Source organism: Otolemur garnettii, unplaced genomic scaffold (genome assembly GCF_000181295.1).
Source record: "Otolemur garnettii isolate 467f Iridium unplaced genomic scaffold, OtoGar3 scaffold00049, whole genome shotgun sequence".
Taxonomy (NCBI): domain Eukaryota; kingdom Metazoa; phylum Chordata; class Mammalia; order Primates; family Galagidae; genus Otolemur; species Otolemur garnettii.
The window spans coordinates 9,715,446-9,736,876 of record NW_003852444.1 but is presented as its reverse complement, the minus strand read 5'-3'; the positions used below and the strand labels follow the sequence as shown (position 1 = coordinate 9,736,876).

At 47.7% G+C, this 21,431-nt stretch overlaps 1 protein-coding gene across 1 annotated transcript; it reads right to left on the bottom strand.

Moving 5' to 3' along the window:
- Positions 1–5,699: 5,699 nt before the first annotated feature.
- On the bottom strand, positions 5,700–20,847 carry LOC100957227 (aldose reductase). Its single transcript, XM_003791607.3, has 10 exons — positions 20,706–20,847; positions 13,713–13,880; positions 12,903–13,019; positions 11,810–11,887; positions 11,433–11,555; positions 10,858–10,964; positions 10,448–10,529; positions 9,791–9,874; positions 8,389–8,471; positions 5,700–6,102 (listed from the first exon to the last, which is right to left on the bottom strand). The coding sequence occupies exons 1-10, from the start codon at positions 20,769–20,771 to the stop codon at positions 6,060–6,062; spliced, it is 951 nt and encodes a 316-aa protein (XP_003791655.1). The 5' UTR covers positions 20,772–20,847; the 3' UTR covers positions 5,700–6,059.
- Positions 20,848–21,431: the final 584 nt, after the last annotated feature.

Here is a 21,431-nt window from a genome sequence, read left to right as displayed (position 1 = left end):
TTCATTTCTTTTGCTCAATAACATTCAGTTGGGAAATCACATTTTTCTGTGTCTAGAGTTAACATAGCAGCAGAAATAGTCAAAAAAATCCATTTCAGTATGATTCAATAGAAAGGTCTCAGAACTAGGAGGTAGAACCATCACTAGCTATGAGATATTTGGCATACCAATGAGCTTTTCTTTCTTTTTTCTCTGTTTTTTGGAGATAAGAGTCTTACTGTGTCACTTTTGGTAGAGTGCTGTGCTCTCACAGCTCACAGCAACCTCAAACTCTTGGGCTCAAGTGATTCTCTTGCCTCAGCCTCCCGAGTAGCTGGGACTACAGGTGCCTGTCACAATACCTGGCTATTTTTAGAGATGAGGTGCTTGCTTTTGCTCAGGCTGGTCTCAAACCTGTGAGCTCAAGCAATCCACCCGCCTGGAAGTAAAGTTTTATACATGCAGAAGTTGCCATACTTTTTATTCTGATGGGATGGCTTTGTCATAATACAATGAGGTAATGTAGTAAAATACATTCCAGAGACCTGGATTCCAGGTCCTTTCTGCTACTGAATTGCTGTGTGAGCTTTGGTTGGTCATTTTACCTCTCTGATCCTCAGAGTTTTGTTGTTGCTAATCTGAACATAAATTCTTTCGAGGTATTATTTTCATGTTTATAGTTACTTTTGAAATGCCTTCTAAATAATACACACGTATCCAGTTGCAAATAGTAGTACCAGGCTCAGTGAATAGAGCTAACATGTTGTAGGATATTTTAGAAATAATGCAGTGTGATCTCTGAGGTTAGAGAATGAAAGATGTTGTGGTGTCCACTTTGTACTCTCTCGGTCACTCATGGAGACTCAGCCACCATGCAATGAACAGTCTGGCAGCTTTGGGGAAAGGTACACAAAGGGAGGAACCCAGGCCTCCTGCCAACAGCTGACACTGACTTGCCAGTGATTGAGGGAGCCATCTTGGAATCAGATCCTCTGGCCCTAGTTGAGCCACTGCGCACCTGCAGTCCCAGGCATCTATTGACTGCAGTCTTAGGAAAGACCCAGATCTAGAACCATCTCTCTAGAATTCCTGAACACCAGTAACTATGTGTAATAAATGGTTTAAAACAAACAAATCCAAAGGGTTGGATCCCCAGATTTTGAAACAATTCCAGGGTCTTCATGGGTCGGGGATATGGAAAGAGGTGCTGGCTGGTTTGATTCCCAGATTCCTCCCCAGGTAAACCACAGCAGTGCTGCGTTTATCTGGTTTATACTGAGGACCCATCTAGAATTTCATCTGAAGAATGGAGTCTGCTACCAAACATAAATATGCGAACACTGGTTTAGAGAAAGGCTAGCTGACCCCCACAATCCTTTCCATCTCTAACATTCCATATTTCCACCCATCAGCCTGAAACAGACAGGAGTCCACAGGTAGCATGCTTTCCAGGGCTTCCTCTTCTTGACATAAAATACACACCCGGAGGCTGAAACGAAAACTGTCATTGCGCTGCTGCTTCTGTGTTTCAACAGCTGCCCTTCCTGTGTGTGAGGCTGGACAGCTCAGATTGGATGGAGTGCTGCTCCTGCAAGGAAAGAGCCCCTCCCTGGCCACAGCTCCACCCCCGGGGGCATCATCTCCACGCTGGGAGGGGCAGAGGGGTTTGCTTCTGTTGTCAGTGTTTGATTATAATAATGACATTCACAATATCAGCAATAATGGCTAGCTTGAATGCTGTGTACAAGGCTCTGGGATGGGCTTTTTACATTCGTTGTCTCATTTAATCTCCATGACCACTAGGAGGTAGGCATTTTATAGACTGAGGAAATGAAGGCTGATTTGTGAAATGATTTGCCAGAGTCATGAATTAGTAGAAGTAGAGCTATACTTAAAAGTCTGGAGTGCTGAGTGTGATGGGTTGTGCCTGTAATCCCAGCACTTTAGGATACTGAGGCAGGAGGATCGCTTGAGGACAGGGGTTTGAGATTAGCCTGGGCAACCTAGCAAGACCCCATCTCTAAGAAAAGTCTACATTTATAGAACCCCTGGCTACCATTTGGTGGATTGTAGGCCAGGAGCAAAACTCCTGGGCTACAAGAGTGTCTCCTGGGCACTGCTCTTTGGGTCTGAAATACATTGATTTCACAACTTGCAGGTTTCAACATAAGAATGTCTTTTTTATTTTTATTTTATTATTATTATTATTATTTGAGACAGAGTCTCACTCTGTTACCCAGGCTAGCGTGCTGTGGTGTCAGCCTAGGTCAAAGCAACCTCAGACTTCTGAGCTCGAGAGATCTTTCTGCCTTAGCCTCCCAAGAAACTAGAATTACAGGCACCTGCCACAAAGCCTGGCTAATTTTTCTATGTTTTTTCTTTCTTTTTTTTAAAGTACAGGTGGGGTCTCACTCTTGCTCAGGCTGGTCTCAAACTCCTGAGCTCAAGGGATCCTCCTGCCTTAGCCTCCCATGGTGCTAGGATCACAGGTGTTGTAACCAGCTCCATAAGCTAGAAAACATTTATTTTATTTTATTTTTTTATTGTTTGGGATTCTTTGAGTACAAAGAATTAGGTTAAACTGATTGCATTTGTAAGGTAAAGTCCCTCTTGTAATTGTGTCCCATCCCCAAGAGATGTGCCATAAACTGTGACCCCCATGCCCCTCCCTCCTCCCCTCTCTTATTCCCTTACCCTCCACTTTGCATTAGCTCATTTATTGACTTCTTATTAGAATTGAGTTCATTGGATTCTTGCTTCTCCATTCTTACGATGCTTTACTAAGAAGACTGTGTTCTCTTTCAAGTTCCTGGCCAGTGAGATTTGCTGACCAGAACTTTATAACTTCCTATTGCCCTTTCCAGTTTCTTTCCCACGACCAGGAACTCCTTGCAGCTACGAGATAACATAGAGCCTTGTACCACCTGTTTGTCCAGAAAAGACAGCACAAACATACACCACCACAGATTGTGTCCAAGGATCCACTGAACCTGTGCACAAGATGGGGAAATGACCAATATTAACCCCTCGCTCATTATAATGCTGAAATCCCTATCCTGGGAGGGGGACTTAGCCACAGTTTTTGTTCATGAGAGGTATGCAACTAGCACGATTTCTCACTGTGCTTGTGTGCCCTGTACCCCAAACATGTGATGATGTTCACTCTCCTTGTATGTGACTCATTTTCACCTCCATAAACCCCCCTGATGCTGTTGGTTGGGGAGACAGATCTCAGGCAGTCTGTGCCTCCCGCCCCAGCAGACCCAGGTCCTGCAGCGAAGCCTTCCCTCCCTGACAATCTTGGTTGTCTCAGCAGCCGGCGTTCTGTTTGGTAACAGTGTGAGCCACTGCGCCCAGCCACAAAACGGTCTTCATTCATTCCCTCACTCATTCATGCTACCAACATTACTGAGAACTTACTCTGCACCCAGGTGCTGTTCTAGAAACTGTGGACAGAAGGGTGAAAAAGACAGAAACTGGTGCTCCCTCAGGGTAAGCTAGGATGTTGGACTGGAAGAGAACCCAAGAAGCCACCAGCTGCTTCCCTTGCCTTTAAAGGGCAGAAAGACTTGGTGTGAACTAGGGGGCTGGACCCGAGAGAGCCATGAATCCCCAGAAAGCCCCTCTAGGAAAACCTTGATGAGTTGCACCCAGTGCTGACTCTGCTTCTGGCAGGGCACCCTCCCAGTGTCCTGCACTGAGCTTGTGATAGTCCCACACAGCGAGGGTGTGCACTAAAGCAGTTTGTGGATTTTTATCAACACAACAAACTTAGTGTTGGGAGAACTTGTCCTCAGACCTTGAGAAACTGGCTTTTTGTTTATTTTGTTCTTAATTTGTTATTTCTCTCTATACTTCCTTGTAAGGACAAACTGTACTGTTTGAAATCAAGTCTCCCAAAGTGTTGTTCAGAGACTTTCCAATACAGGTCTTACTTGGCTATACAATTTAACATTTAGTTTCAACTTTCAGCTGAACATTGCTTTGTTAAGACCATGTTTCACAAATGAATGTGGTCCCCCAGCTACACAGGGGCAAAGGTCCTCCAAGCTGGGGCACCATTGTTCTATAACTTTCACCAACTTTGTCCCCCCTAGGGTCACTTCACTGTGAGTCCACCAGAGTCCTTGTGCTGGCTTGGAACCTGCCCAGGAAGGTAAGGGTTTGGTTCCACAAAGGGAAGGAGAAAGGGAATCTCCACCACCAAAGCAGCACCAATCTGGATCCATGGACCCTCTTAGGACTACTGTGGATGGTTAGTGGAACAAGCTGGCCCCCGAGCTATGGGACTCAATATCTGCTCCCTCACAACACACTTTTCAGCATCAATAAGCCAGTGGGTCCTATCTGAGTCTGAGCTATCAATTGCCAAAAATACTACTCAAGCTTCAAAATGTAGAACCAGCTGTTCTCCCAGTCCTCCGTGGCTGGGCTTCTCTACCTCCTCCCTCCCCGAGGGCAGGCTCCTTCCAAACAGCAATGGTTAGAGCCTAAGGTTTTCGGTTAAGGGGGGTGGAGTTTGCACAGCCTCGCCTTGTATCTTGTTCATGCTCCTTCTAATTGTCCTAGTATAGTGTTCCATCTTCAGCAGGGATCTAGAAGACAGGTAACTGATTTTAAAACTGGTGATTGCCTCAAAGTTTTGCAAAGTGTTTATACCAATTATTGACTAACTGAAGAAATAGGCGTGGGGATCAGGTCATGGAAGAAACTGTTGTAACAAAACTGAAGTCCACTCTTGATGATCAGAGGGTGAGTTGAGGTTTGTATCTTAAGGTGGAATAAGGTGGGACCTGCCTGCTCCAGCAGGAAGCTGGACCACTAGGATAAGCAGATGTTTTCGGGGGCCCAGGCCCAAGGCTGCCAGGTAGTAAGGAGCAGGCCGTACAGATGGGGCTGGGTGAGGCCCAGGGACCACGGCGGCCTAATTAACCGTATTTTGGGGGGTGCATCTTAAATGTGGCTGAATGTGCAAAGTAGCTGACGTGACTTGATCATGGGAGTTATAACCATCCAACAGATAAAGCCGGTGACGAAACAACCTAATGTTATGAACATTCAGGTCAGCACCTGCCTAGTCCATCTCTTTCTTGGCTTTTATCAATTTAATTCTGGATGAGGAAATGTTAGCAATAAAAATAAGCACCAGTAAAAGGAGCCAAGGCCTCTCCTTCTGTAACCCCACGTAACACACTCATCTTCACCCAGCGACGCCCCGATGCTTTGCTTCCCTCTAGTCTACACAGTGGCTTTCACAAAAGCAGCTTCTCTCAGGTACTGCTCCTTCGTCAACAGCTGACTCTGGCCTTCACGGATAGGAGAACAGATGTGTAATCGGTGACACTGAAAATGGGTTTACGTCCTAGTTTGGCCCTAGAGCTGTGGTTCTCAGCCTGGGCTGCATATTAGAATAAGGCGGCTTGTAAACTCTTGATGTCCTGACCACATCCTGGTCTTCAGGGTGACGTCCAGGCATCACGAGGTCATTAAGACAAAGAGTTTCCCCAGGCAACTCCAGGGGCTGGCAAGGATAAGACCGCTGCCCTAAAGCTAAACTGGTGAAGCACTGGGTGAGCAACCCAAGTAAAGAACAGCCAAGTTCCCACTCCTCCTGCAGCTGGGCAAGCAGCCTGCTTTGTACGTGAGGGAGTGATGGTTGGGAGGGAGACAAAAGCTGGCTTATCGTTTAAAAAACCCAAAACAAAATAGAACAGCATCAAGTTCACAAAAGCACTTTTTATTTGAGGCAAAGAGAAGTCTGGCTAAACGGATTATTGTTTAAAGAGTCAAAACTCAACTGTTAGTGGCACTGTTTTGACTTTGTAGATTTTGCTTCTCCTTGGTCAGAAAAGGGTATTCAGGTTTTATTTTCCCCAGCCGGGCAAAAACAAGGGCAAGGAAAACTAAAGATCCTTCTACTCTACTGATACTGCTCTCCAGACCCAACATCAAGCCAGACATGCCCTCACTGGCCAGTCTGAAGGCTGCTGTCCCTCAGCTGAGACCACACCACATTTGCAAGAAAGATGAGGCAGGAAAAACAGGTGTAGGTCACTTGGGAAGAGCAGGCATCTGCAGCTTCAAAACTCCTCGTGGAAGGGGTAATCCTTATGGGAGGCACAGCTGTCAGGAGAATAGAGAAGATACATCTGCTAATCAAGGAAGTGATTTTGACAATAACAAATTCTCCACACACAGAAATGCTAAGTGTTTCATTACAGGCAGAAATAGGGGCCTTAGAGGGAACAAGGCAGTTCTGAGTCTTCAGATCACAAGTTTGCATCTGGGGTGGCAGCTCACTCCCCAGGCCTCTCTGCATGGGCTGTCTGTCCCCAGGCACATGTGTGACAGACACTACCCTTCCTGTGTGCCCAGTACTGTGCCTGAGGCATGCAGGACGGTAAGAGGATTCCTGCCTCCCAGTAATTCAGTCCAGCTGGCATGGCTGGACAGTACCTCTCTGTCTCAGTAAGAGCATGTAAAGAGAAAAGAGATAATAACATATGAGCTGTTAAGTCTAGGGGCAGCGCCTGCGGCTCAGTGGGTAGAGTGCTGGCCCCATATACCAAGGGTGGCGGGTTAGAAACTGCCCTGGCCAAACCACAACAAGAAGAAAATAGCCGGGCATTGTGGCGGGTGCCTGTAGTCCCAGCTACTTGGGAGGGTGAGGCAAGAGAATTGCCTAAGTTCAAGAGCTGGAGGTTGCTGTGAGCTGTGATGCCACAGCACTCTACCAAGGATGACAAAGTGAGACTTTGTCTCTAAGAAAAAAAAAAAAGACATTAAATCCATTTGACATCCCAAAGTGAAACAACCCCAAGTGCTCCAAGGTGCACAGAAGACACCTCCAGGAGCTTCCTGTATCAGCGGGAGGGGAGGAGAGCCCAACACAGTAGTTGAGGATTTGATACTGGAAACACAGGGGGTGGGAACGGGGTTGAGAGGTGCAGGTGTTTACCAAGGCTCACTGTCCTATCTGCAGGGCCAAAGGCTTGCCCTGGGAATACAATGGCAAGAAGGGAGTGAAAGGCAGGGTGACCCAGCTTGCAGTGCACAGCTCTTACTCAAAGGTTCAAAGCTTCCTGGGGACCTGGGGATGTTAGGGCCAACCCCAGCGCACCCCATCAGTACAGTGCAGGATCTGACACCTGTCTTTAGACTAGCACTGAAGGTGGGAGGAATCTAAATGGAAAACGAAAACCACTGTGGTTTGTCAGCCCCGAGTGCTTCAGCGCACTCTGCCCACGGTGGGAGGGCAAAGGAAAAACGGAATGAAGGAAGAGGTAGATTCTGAGAGAACGGATGCACCTTGGTGACTGCTTCACTTCTCTTTCCCTTGCTAATTAAATCCAGAAAAAGATTTTAATGTCTAAAGATTAAACACCCTTAGTACGAATCTGGGAGGGGCTACACGTGATAAACTGTGATGTATCTGGAGTCTGAGGCCACAGAGTGACAGAACAGGCTCGCCAGGCACACTCTTGCCTGAAGCACAGGAGACTTGTGTCCAGGATGCAAACTTGGCAGACATCTATCTGGGGCTGTGGCTGAAGCTACCACAGGCCAACTCGGAACTACAGGGTGAGAGCACAGGAGCTGGGTAGAGAAAGCTAGCACCACACCCCGAGTCTTAGGGAATGGTCAGGCTTTGTTCAGAAGAGAAAGTACTAAAGACAGCAGAAAAGAGCTCAGACAAGGAGGAGGACAGTGAGAGAGAAGTAGGGTCTTAGTCTCCACTGAAAAAGGAGAACTTGCTTCTGAAAGTAGAAGTTTTAAACTCTATTTAGTTGTTGTACTGGAAGGAAAGGAAAATCAAAAACCTTCCTAGTAATCTGCCAAACAACAATTCAGAAGCAATATAAAGGACCAGGGAATGTGTAGCTGGAGGGGCCTTAGATGACCCTGCTTGGTCAGAGGAGATAATGGACATTCTCAGAGTCATGTGGCTTACTACTGTCAGAGCGGGCACTGATGAGTTCCAGCTTCACAACTGTCCTATTCTGCCCCTTTTATCAGGGTCATTGAGACCAAGAATCATAGGCAAATTCTTCAAGGATTTGATTCAGGGCCACCTGAGATCATCTGGTTTCAGAGAAGCCACTACGATTTCAAAATTAAATGACAAAAGAATTATTTCAGGTTAGGCCAGCAATGCCTCAATGCCTCTGGGTCAGGAAGATACAGAGTAGATCTCTCGGCATTTATATCCCCCCCCCCCCACCCCGCAGTGCAGTTTAGCAGAGGCAGGTTTAAATGTTTCCTGCTGCACGTGGATACCAAAGCAAGGTTATGTGCAAAAGTGAGACAGCTGTGACAAAAGCCCGCAGAGGAGCAGGCCTGCGGGGATCATTCTTTTGCTCTGCAGCATCTGACGATTTCCTAGGAACTGACTGTCACACTGGGACTTACCTCACCAAGGCACAGACCCTCCAGTTTCTATTGTAGCTGAGTAAGGTGGTCACATCAGTGCTGCTCAGTTCAAAGTCAAAGACCTAAAAAATAAAAATCCAGTAAGCTCTGCAAATAAAAGTCAAGGACAGAATTTTAAGCAGGACCCAGATGAGGTGCCTTCCATGGCCTTGAGCAGGGAGGAGCATAAGGCAAAGTGAACCTGGAGGGAGTTTATTTTACTCTAATTCAGCAGAGGCACACAGTTTGGCTAGATACTACCTGCAACAATGAGAACAGTCCTTGCTTTCGAACACCTCCAAGCAAAATGACACTTTTTATTCTATCTCAAAAACACTACCAGGCACTTCTGTAATAAACACCAGTGATTGAGTATAATGATGGGTAAGATGTGTCTTTTCCAGTTTACAACAAAGCAAACAAAGGACAGATGTATTTAAATAGCTACAATACAAAGAATTATTAATTATATGCCGTGTAAGACCTTAAAGATGGTATTTAAGATGGCCTAAGAATAATAAGGTTTTCACAGAGAGGGTGAGAAACGTGTGCTGGTCAGAGAGAACCACTAACATGAAGAAAGCAGACTGCTCACGGTTCAGCTGGCATGGAAGCCGGGAGACTGGCTGGCAAGCAGGGTGGGCAGACAGACAGACAGACAGAGAGGCAGAGGGGCAGACAGACAGAGAGGCAGAGAGGCAGACAGACAGAGAGGAAGACAGGCAGACATGGAGGCAGACCGACAGACAGACAGAGAGGCAGAGAGGCAGACAGAGAGGCAGACAGAGAGGCAGAAAGGCAGACAGACAGACAAGCAGGCAGGCAGACAGACAGACAGAGAGGCAGACAGGCAGGCAGACAGACAGACAAGCAGGCAGGCAGACAGACAGACAGAGAGGAAGACAGGCAGGCAGACAGACAGACAAGCAGGCAGGCAGACAGGCAGGCAGACAGACAGACAAGCAGGCAGTTCCCCAAGTTCCTCTGCATGGGGAACCGAATCAGAACCTGTACTGATCAGAACCAGAACTCTTCCAAGATCATACAGCTGGCACCTAATGGAGCTGTGGTGCAAACCCAGTAAGAGTTGCTTGAAAATGAGATTATCACAGGACAAACGCTCGGTGTTGAGAAGTTTAGCAAAGGGGTATGCACACACAGCATGGAGCCACTGAGGCAGAAGGCTGCTTCCGTCTCGCACCCGGCTCAATGAGGAATCAGTTTCCAGTCCACAGTTCACTCGCTGCAGCTTACTGAAGCTGCCTCCCCGGCCTGAGAGGACAGCATGGCAGGATTCCCACAGACAACAATCCAGGGATTATAGGAGAGGCCCTGCGAAGAGTCTTCCCATCCCCTACTTCACTAAGGAAGGCCAGGGCTGGTTGACCAGCTAGGATATTACCTTGAAGTTCTCAGCAATGCGTTCAGGTGTTACTGACTTGGGGATCACCACCAAGTTCCTCTGCATGGGGAACCGAATCAGAACCTGTAAAGCCAGAGAGGGGATGAGTGTGTACCAGGCACTCTGCCTCTCCTCTCACTCAACCTCACACACACAGCACTGGAGAGGTGAGAAAAGAGAGGCTCTGAGATGTTCAGGTCACACCTGAACTAGTTTCACACCTACACTACTGGACTAGTTTCTCCAGGCAGGGGTCACAGTCAAGTCCAGATTTGAGTCCAGGTCCTGCTCTTAGCCACTGTTCCATGTGCTTCAGTGTTTCCAGGTATGAGACCACAGTGAGACTTTGCACTGGGAGCTCACATGAGCACCTGGAAGTTTAAGAACTTTTCCCACACAGCTGATAATAAGAGCTCTTAAATGTGTACAGAGATGAGCATCCACATAAATTCCAAGTGCTGACCCCCATGGCATCCTATAAGGCAGGCCGCGGGGGCAGGTACTGCTGCTGGAAGAGCCCATGGCAGAGTCTGCAGCCCCAATCCATGCACTTCCTACTACACACTGCAGGAGCCCTGCAAGGTCCTGAGGGCCATTACCAATCTCTCTTGGCTAATGGTCCTGGAAACAGCTGCAAACATCTAGAAATGGCTATACCTGGGCTGAAGTTTTATTGTGCTTGGCTGCAATTGCCTTGATCCTGGGATCCTCCAGGAGGGATGGGTCCTCTGGCTTGGCCCTGAGGATAGAAAGATGGTCCAGATCAACAACCATCATCACTGCCACTCAAGGCAGCCAGAAACCCAGACCTTAATCCTCTCATTGATCTGAGAGGGAAGCTCGCCAGTCTCCTCTTGATTCAAAACTGGGGTTACAAACTCCCAACCCTTTAGAAAAAGAGTAGGCATCTTGCTACTAGAACCTTCAACTCATCTACGAAAGCCAGCAAGAGACTCCAGGGCTTCATCAGACCAGCCCTAGAAGCATTTTCCTTGATATTGAATGTTTTTTAGTCATTTCTAATCTTCACCAAGTCACAAGAGAACATGACCCCACAGAAAGCTCACCAGGGCCTGTCAGGAGAGCCAAGGGGGCTGTAGGCAGTCACAGCGATGCCTTTGGACTGGCAGTACTGGATTAGTTTCTCCTGAGTTAGGTATGGGTGGCACTCGATCTGCAAACAAAAACGGGGGGGCACTAAGGGCACAAGGTGACCTGACACAGAAGTTGTTCCCCTACCAACTTCTCACTGCCCAGATAAGCTACAACAGTTTTCTGTGTATCCCAGCCAATATCCTTGACATTAAGAACAATGACCTTGTTACAGATGTTCTATGGCCGTAGGGCCTAAAGGCTTTTCTGGCTTTAGCCATTTATCAGCTGTCACAGGTCCAAGGATCTCAAGGACTGTGTACTGCTCAACTGTCAGACCCCAAGTCATCACAAGACTGGCTCAAATCCTTTCTCTCCTGTAAGTTTCCACTCCCAGATATGCCCTGTCATGCTGAATCATAACTCAGGACACTGCTAAGGCCCAGGTGCGGCCTCACAGCCACTCGCTGAGTGATGTAGACAAGACCCACTGCCAGGATTCGACAGTAAAACAGGATCCCATCAATACCAACTTTCTGGAGGATTTTACCTGGTTAACCGCTGGCTTATACTTCAAGCCAGGTTTGTTTAAGAGCCTCTCAATCTGCAGATGGTTGAAGTTGGAGATGCCAATAGCTGCCACCAGCCCTTCATCTACCAGCTCCTCCATGGCCTAAAGAAAAAAGAGTGTCTGTGAGGTACAGAACGAGTCCAGAAAGGACCAGGCTCAGAAGCATCTTCTGTGGCAGTTTAGCAGGCCCTGCTCTCATTACACAGAGGCAGCAAATTAGATATTTCAGAGGCCAGCGTCGAGGAGACAAGAAGAACAAAAACCAAAAGCGACGTAAGAAAAGGCAGAGAAGATCGCTCCTAAGGAGAACAGGGAACTGGCACCTAGCAATAAGGCTCACTCCGGGACTGTCTTACCGTCCAAGTGTCCAAAATATCCGTGTCACTGGGAATCACATTGCCTGCTTCGTCCAATGGGAAAAATTCCTTCCCAGCCTGTCATTATAAACAAAACAATCAGTATCAGCCCCTGACAGAACTGCTGGGGGAAGCTTCATCTAAAACACTTCTAAAATGCCACCACGGCTAAGTTCTTAGAAGATAATCAAGGGCCAGTCTGTGTGTCCGTATGAAAAGGAAACACACAAACCTGGTTTCTTGTTCCCTCAATGAGTCCTCAACAATTAAAAAAAAAAAGGAAACACACAGATAACCCCAGAAGCCAGAGACACTTGTCTATCAAATAGGTGGGAGTGAACAGACTGACTGATAGAGATAAGGACAATACTCAGTCACTGAGATTAGCCCTACCATGGACTTCAGCGTGTGGACAGGGGAAGGACTCCAGACCAGAACTCATGGGGCCCAAGTCCTGGTGGTCACTGGCCTATAAAACTATCACCTGACCAAGCCGTGCTGGTTTATCACAAAAAAATAAGAGAAAAGTCAAGTCCCTTCAGGCCCCCATATGCCACAGTGCTGTAAAACAGAGCCCTAGGGTGAAACCCACACACTTTGCATCTGGCTGATGCAGGTTAGGGAGCCAGTGGCTAGACAAAAGGCTAAAGGTGTGATAACCCCAGTTCTTATTGCACAAAGAACCAGGCTGCCATCAAATACCGATCAGGTTTCTGCATGATGGGGTATGTGTGTGGAATGTTAAGTGGGGACTTACACATACATGTAGGCTGGTTGTATACAAGAGCCTGGAGGCAGAGAGGGAGGCTGGGCTGAGGGCTGACTGGGCCTCATGGCTGTGTACAGGACACACAGTAGTCGTATTTGCTGACATCAAGTTTTAAATAATACAACCACCAAGTGACAAAGAGTAGTATTCCTCAAACGTGGAGGAAGGGTGCATGTGAGTCACCTATCGGGACTTGGATAGCCTGGGTGGGACCTGAGACTGATTTCTAATAAGCCCTGGTGATGCTTTCCCTGCTGGGCCACAGGCCACACCAGAGGTTGTATCCGAGCCTCAGGGATCTGTTCTGAGCCGTGTGCCCCATACCTTAAAGCCCGTCGGCCAGTGAACAAGGTAGAGGTCCAGGTAGTCCAGCTGCAGGTCCTTGAGCGTGTTCTTGCAGGCTTCTTTCACCAGGCTCTTCTCATGGTAGGTGCACCACAGCTGAAGCCAGTGAGAAAGCACATCTCATCAGGGCTGCACACAGGGCTGCTTCCTGGCTGGGAGCCAGACAGCTCCGAGACAGAGCACTCTCCTCTCCCCACAGCCCACGCACTTCACCCTGCTGCTCCGAAGCGCTGGAAGGAGCTTCTGTTTTACACTACAGGCCCTAACTTTAAAAAAAAAAAGGTAGGATGACCAGGTCAGGGAAACCTTGCACAAGGACCAAAGAAAAGGCAGAAAATAAAACAGAATGAATAGGTCAACCAGCCAGCCCTAAGCCCTAACCATGAATTCTCGGGGGAATTTTCCTACCAGGCTGGTCTTTGTGGAGCTAGCCTTACCCTCCTACCCAAAGCCCTTTGCATGGTGACAGCTTCTGCCAGCAGTGGAAATTCAGTGTGCAGATGGGACCAACTTCTGTCCTTAAATGTCATTCTCTGGAAAGGAGAGCCAGCTTCTTCAGCCTGAGGCTCTAACCAGTGCGCCTGGATGGAATGACCACCACACAGAGAGCCATGGACAGGCAAACTCTGGAGCCCTCTATGGCCTTGCGTAACACATATACCCTAGAAGAATCTCCTGCCATGTGATAACTGTAGCTGTACTCAGAGTACAGACTCGGCTCCTGAGCGGATGGTACCAGGGGATGAATGGGCATGAGGGTCCCTCCCTGGGCACCCTGCAAAGCGTCACCTTGCTAACGATGAAGAGCTCCTTCCGTGTCACCACCTGCTCCTTGAGCTTCTGCTGGATGGCCAACCCCACCTCGTGCTCATTCTGGTACACATGGGCACAGTCAATGTGACGGTACCCGATGTCGATTGCTACCTTCACAGCCTCGGTTACCTGGCCTGGAGAGGACTGAAAGGAAAAAGAACGTAACCCATGGAGCCAAAACCAAAACAGAAAACAGTTTGCTAATGAAGAGGGGCAGCGCAAACCAGCGATTCTTGCTGAAGCACCTGAGACAGGCCGGGGTTTACTTCAGAAGAGGCATTTTAAACTCTCAGCCCTCAGACACAGGGGAATTGAGGTGAAATACCACATCATTTCACTGTAGGAGAGCCTGACAGCCACTTAATAGCAACACACATTACTTTTCAAGGAAGTAAGGGTCTGTATTATTTCCTTTCTTCTTTAGATCCACTGATTTATATAAACCACTGTATTAAAAAAAAAAAAAAGAAATCCTGCACTACCTGAATCCTGAAATACTAAAGGAAACCAATGCTTTAAAATACCTCAAAATATTTCAAAACTAGCTGTATTATTGACTCCAATTCCCATTTGGTTCCCGAGGCCAGTGAATACCTGTCCTTTACAGTACTGTCTGGCATGGATTCTGATACTGGCAAACACTCATTCTGGGAGATTATCATGGTCATGAAGTCACGAATGCAAACAATGCTGACTGGAAGGCCTGCGTGTCAATTCCTACCATGTGAGGATCTATTTCAGGAGGTGGAGACAGAGAGGCCCCTCAGAGATATTAGCAGAGAGGAATGAGTTCGAAGGTGGGAACCAGGAAAGATCGCCATGTGGTCTGTGGTCAGCCCAGTAAAATGAATGAATGGGTCTCCATGCCCAAACCATCTGACCACTTGAGTGACAAGAACAGATGTGGGGAGCGTAACTGCTGAGGAGGAAGAAGTCCCCGTGTGGCATCCAGCTTCGCCAGCATCCAGACAGACGGCACAGACACATCCCTCACCTCGGCGCTGCTCCTGGTCTGATCAGAACGCTGAACACTGAATGTGCGCAGTGGACTGTTTACTGAATGAACAGAGCACATTCCTCTGGAGAGCCAGGGTAGAAACAAATGAAAAGGCAAACTCCCAGGGCCATCGGCAGCTGCCGTTTTGATATCAGCTGTTTTGAACAGACTGGAAGGAAGACCACAAGCCCAGTAGACAAGCCTAGTACCAGAGCCTGGTAGCAGCTGTGTTGGATTCCCATGCGGGGACCAGGGAAGCCAGTTAGGGGTGCTAAGCTCAGGTGAGGGTTAAGATGCCTTCAGATGATCTGTCAACATTATATGTCCCTGCAGAAGCTGCGCTTGCAGCCTCCCCACTCTGTATGATTGAAGAACAATAAGCAGAATCTCAGCATACCCAGAAAAGAACAGCCCACCACAGGTTCTCTGTGGTGTCCAGGCTCAGCCATACGGCTGTGAGCAGGAGGGCAGAGCATAAGCCCGCCCAGGAAGGAACAACTCGGCAGAAGCCAGGTGAGGAAAGCCCTTGCCTAGCACTCACTGAACTTTCTTCTGGCTTGACGGCACCTCAACTGATTCCCCTCTGAGGATCTGCTGAGCTGCTGCTGCGTGCCCTGTCCTGGGCCTGCCTGGACACTCACTTCGCAGCCCTCAGGCCTGGACAACGGGGAGAGCACACTTCCCAGGCTTGAGCTAGCCATGCACTGCTGCTACAGCGACTGGCACTGGGGCAGGAACATGGCTCCAGCCGGGCCGTGAGATTCAGTTTTTGGACTTGAGCTGGATGAACTGGGACAAGCTCTGGTTCTGCTGTGGTCCCTGTGCTGGAGAGCGTGTGCCTGCAGCTGCTGGAGAAATAGTAAGGGAGAACAAATCCTGATGGCCTCACTTATAACCTCAAATCCCAAGTACCCAAAGTCAACAATATCATTTGGGAGGTCAATGGCTCCCCATCCCATAAATTCATCTTTTTTTTCTGCTTAAGTTGGTTTTTCAGTTTCTTGCATCAAAAGAACACACAGATTGGGAAGGCAAAGTTACGAATGGTTAGCATAAAACAAAGAAGTTTGTGTGAAGGACAGAAATGACAAGAGGTCATGAAGAAGTTGTTGTTCTCTAACTGCCGGACAGATGCTGGTTAGCTGAGACACCTGTCCTAGGAAGCTGATCAAAGTGCGATCAGTGCTATCAAAGGGAATAAACATGTACATGCACTACAACCCACAACTACATTCAACATTAATTACCTCAAGGTTGAACCCTTCCCTAAAAAGACTAATGTGTCTAATTGATAGTCAAACAGCCAACTTTAGTTCTGGTGAGAAACCACTCAATCAACTTGGGGAATGCTGACATGATTACAGTATCTCCCCATTCCATGTCAACACAGAGAGAATGCGAATAGAAGGGAAGGGACCAGACCGAGACTTAGAAAAAGAACGTAACTGTGAAAACATTGCTTCTGCGCATTACAAATAGCAGAACTATTTGTATATATACGCATAGTTAACTATTTGTATAAACGCATATACAAATAGCATGTACAAATCCTACATGTTTCTAACCTGACCCTGCCACTCATCTGTCCTGTGACTTGGGCAAATCCACACGTGCCCATTTCCCTCGAACCTTCTTTCTCCTTGAAGCTCTATGTTGGGCAGCAACTTTACGATGTTCTGGGATGATGGCACAAGTGATGTCGGGGAGAAGCCTCTGCCTGCCCCCCCCCCCCACAGGCCAGCCAATACCAACTCAGATAATATCAGTGTATCTTTCATACACACAGATACACACCATATTCCTTTAAAAACAGTCCAAGCACAGTCACTCACACCTGTAATCCCAAGGCTCTGGAATGCCAAGGTGGGAGGATCACTTGAAAACAAGAGTTTGAGACCACTCTGTGCAACACAGCAAGACTTGTCCCTAAAGAACAATAATAAATCAGCTGGGTGTGGTGGCATGTGCCTGTAGTCCTATCTACTCAGAAGGCTAAGGCAGGATGATCACTTGAGCCCTGGAGTTCAAGGTTGTAGTAAGCAATGATGATCACGCCACTACTCCAAGCTGGGCTCTAAGAAACTGAAACAGAAACAAAGCCTAATCCTCTTCCCTTTTGCTTGTAGGTCTCAGTAGTTACTTCAAGATAACAGTCCTCCCTCTTACTTCCTCTGGAAGTCAAAAAAGAAAATCAAGCTCTAAACACAAAGATGATTATGGGACAGGATCTATAGTAAAAACAAAGTACCTCAGATACTGAATCCTTTGCAATATTAACTGTGGGGATTTCTGGGAAGAGGGAACTCTGTTTCCTTGTGCTTCAAAAAAAATTTTTCTCCAGTTAGCAGGTATTACTTATGAAAGGAAGTAGTGGGAGAATAAATAATCTTGGGGGAAAAGATAATCTTGGGTAAGAAATATGCAAATACTGTGCCAGTGATAACCCTACAGCAAGAAACAGTAACTTTTGATGTGAGCAGATTAATAAAGAGACAGAGTCATCGACCTCTAAAGCCTTGAAAAGCAGCATATCACAGAAAAGCTGCCACTGAGAAGCATCATTTCCTATCTTCAGAGAAACTCAGCCTGCATTCTAAGAGAAGCTAGTCTGAAGCCAATTTTACTATTGGTTTTGTTTAAGTACTAGTGGTACCAAAATAAAATTTTCTACTATTTTTCATTATAAACGTAAATCATTTCAACCACATGAAAGTTAAACAGCTATTTGTCAAAACGTATTTCTCCTAGTTTCAATTAATTTACTTAGAATCTTGTGGAAGAGGAGGTTTATAAGGGGCCGACAAAATATTTTAGTCTTTATGGGCCAAATAGTCTGTCTCCACTGCTCAGCTCTGCCTCTGTAGTAGGGAAGGAGCCACAGACGACACGGACAAGAGTGAATCTCAGACCTGCGGTGAGCGTGCAAGCAGGAGCCAGGTGTGTGAGACTCCCACCAGAGTATCAGGGAAGATCCAGAGAATGATTACCATGCTGCTACCCCTTTCAAGTACTGCCCATAGTCAAGAGAAAACGTACTTTTCACTGTTTGATATAGATAAACCAACCTCACTTGGTTCATACGTCCAAATTCATTTTATGGTCTAAAAGTCTTCAAATGATAAAGACTGGCCGCTGAAGTATCCTTCCGCCTGGCTTATCACACTGAAACATAGTCAATCTGGCTAACATTGTGCTTAAAAACTTAGAATCAGGGTCAGCCACAGGCATAGAGATTAACTCCTCCCCCTTCTATGTTAATCACTCTGTCCTCAATTCTAAGACACTACTGGCTCTACTTGTTTGATATGTGGATGGACCATGACTGGACTTTTTAAAATGTCATTGATCTTGAAGCAGGTAGAGTTGGGGCTGAGGGTGAAGACTTGTAAGGAGACCAGGCAGGAGAACAGTGAACCAAGCTCCAGCGCTGGCTGCAATGCCCAGAGCTCCTCTACTCTCTCCCACATCCCAGAATTTGGGCCACCACAAGCTTGCCCCACCAGGGAAAAGTGGCAGGAAGTCTTTCTTCACACATTTTCTTCTACTTTATACATTCTTGAAGTGGGACGCTATACCCCCAAAGAGGCAAAAAAACAATTAACTTATAAAATGGCTTATGATCCTCTAAAGCAGGCGTCCTCAAACTACGCCACACAGGCCATATGCAGCCCGCCCTAGGACATTTATCCAGACTGCCGGGTGTTTTTGCCGCTGCTGCCTGTCCTGCTTAGCAGCTGACTCGTCCCAGGCCCGCAGTCTGGCCCTCCACTGGTCTGAGGGACAGTGAACTGGCCCCCTGTTTAAAAAGTCTGAGGACCCTTGCTCTAAAGGACTACAGGACATAAAGAGATGCACAATATTATCTGTGATATTAAAATTTTATTTGGAGGAGTAATTTGGGGAAAAAGTCTCAAAGGTTCCTAGGTGGGGGTTGGGAGAAAGGTGATACTAGGAAAAAGATGGATAAACAAAGTTGTGCCTCCATCCCTAGGAGTATTCCTAGTGCACACGGGAGAGTTACAGTGGTCATTTACAACCATCAATGTTTCAACTAGGTCAAAAACACTACCTGTAAGAGGACACCAGCGGGCATCAGAGGTCATCTCTGTTTTAAAGGCTCCCTGGTGATACAAGGCTATGGGCTTAGTCACTACCCAGTGGGCTTAGTGACTCCCCAATGGCAAGCCTGGCAGGAGAAAACCCAGGTTTAAGCCACCTGGAGTATGGGGCAGAGATGGCCTCCCACCTCCATGAACCTCTCACCTCTGCAGGGAGAAGAGGGTTTGAGGACTTTAAATGAAAGAGCAGACTGTAGAGTCCTGCTGAGTCTGGTATAACACAGCCATTACAAATGACCACGTCTTCTGTGGAGCACCTGGGAGGGAATATTTTTCCCAGAAATACAAGCAGGCTTTTTCACTGCATAGGTATCTTACTTCTTTATATTAATTTACCACGTAACTTTGGATACCTACAAAAAGCTGCAAATAGTAGTGAACAAGGTACAGCAGTACCTGGGTTATGAAGGAGACAGGTTGAGTAGGTCTGTTCTAAAGTTAAATCTGTATGTAAATTGGAACAGGTACATTTGCCCGTTACCTGTAAGAGTCCCTGTTCCTAAGTACAAGTTGTACATAAATTGGACGTTTATAACTCAAGGACTGCCTGTAGACACACCCCTGTCCTACTTCAAACCATCTCACAGTGCACTCATCTTTTGCTTTTCCTTCTTTGTGTGCAACTATGCAATACCCAGGCCCATATTCCAAGTCCCTTTATGAGCAAAACCCGGGTCACAGCTGCAAAATGTAATATACAATACCCTGAAGCTCATGTATAAGCTGCTTAACAACATCGGGTTTTAACCCAGGCTTGGTGGCTCCTACCTGCAATCTGAACAACTAAGGCAGGAGGATTGCTTAAAGCCAGGAGTTCCAGGCCAGCCCTGTCTCTTAAGAATACACAAGAAAAAAACTAGCTGGGTGTGGTGGCACCATCTGTAATGAGAGGCTGAGGTAGAAGGATCACTTGAGCTCAGGAGTTTTAGGCTACAGTGAACTATGATCAGGCCACTGCATTCCTGCCTGGGACACACAGCAAGACCCTCACTTCTTCAAAAAGAAAAAAATACTGGGTTTTGCTTCAGCTCCCATAATATCACCTGTCGGTGTTCCTCAATTTTCAGATTACCAGGCTATCATTTTTATTTCTAAAATAAATTTTCATACCCTAGTATCCAGTTTTTTATAACCTGTTGTATTTCATGTCCCATTACCCCTTTCAACAGGCGGGGCACTTCTCACGGGACGCCGTACCTGGTATTTAAATTTTCTGGAAAAACAAAGTTAACCCTGGCTCCTGCTGATAGTTATCAGCTAGCAATCGGGTGCCCAGGTTCTCTGCGGATTTTCACAGATCCAGGACAGCCCGAGATAGGTCCGGGGCAAACGCGTGCCATCTAATTAAATTATCTGCCTTCCTTGGCCTCAACCTGAGATGCTTATTCCTGAGAGTAAATTGCTGACCCAATCGAGGACAAACTATTTACAAGTAAGGCAAAGGCGCCACCGGTGCCTGGGGAACAAGGCTGGAGCTCCGTCTCCCGAGAGGCTCCGCGGTCCAGCCCGTCCGGACGCCCAGGTCCCCCGTGCCCATTTGGTGGTGTCCGTTCGGGGCGCCCACCTACATTCCAACTGCGGCCTGGGGGCCGCCCGCCAGCGTCGCCAGGCTAGGACGGCCTCCAAACCACAAACGCAGGACCCCCAGTGAGATGCACTAGGCCAGGCCGCAACTGCCTCAGCGCCCCAATCCCCGCAGACCCGGATCCAGCCCGCTGGGCCGTGAGCCGAGTGTGGCTCCCAGCAGGCCAGGCGTCTGCGGCGAGATGGCCCAGGGTCACTCCGGGTCCCTCCCTGCCCCAGGCCGCCCGTAGCCCGAAGCGAGCGGCACAACCCCGCGCCCTAGAGCATTACCTTCCAGGTGCCCAGCCCCAGCATGGGCATCTTGGCGCCGGTGTTGAGAACAACGTGGTCGGCCATAATTGCTGCGCTTCACAACCCCCCAGCACAGAACAGTGAGGTGGCTACTGGGCTGCGGCGCGCAGCTTTAAATAGCTGGTGCGGCCGGAAAACGGGAGACTGGGATTGGCGTGGGGCTGCTGGAAAGAGCCTTCTGATTGGTCAGCCTGCGCCGCCTTGGGGGTCTGCGGGGACGCTTCTTCCGCTAGGTCCCAGCGCCTTCGGATTCTTCCCGCTACCACCGTTTGCCTATGCGCTCTTAGAGGAAGACCTCTCCAGTTGCTGTGGCGCCGGCAAATCAAAGGGGTTATCAAAAATAGCGGGCATCTTATAAATAGACTAGGAAGAAGTGATAAATTAGTTTATTTTAAGAGCCCAGAAGAATACATATGCCTATTGTCCAAATGCAGTTTGCTGCTCTTTGGGAATTTGACAAAAGCCCTGCTCTTAATCTGTACAAATGGAATCCTGTTGACTTTACATGTACTTTAGCTCACTTTATTCTTGCACGAAGGTGCATGTCGGAGAAGTGGCCTGCAATCTTTTTGCAAAACTTACCTTCCTGAAAAACAAGTTTGCCCAGCTGTATGTAGCCTCATAGAGATATCTTTGCACGCTGCTCTAGGTGCTAGCTATGTCTGCACGTGCAGTATGCTTCAACAAGCCTTCCGACAAAGACCA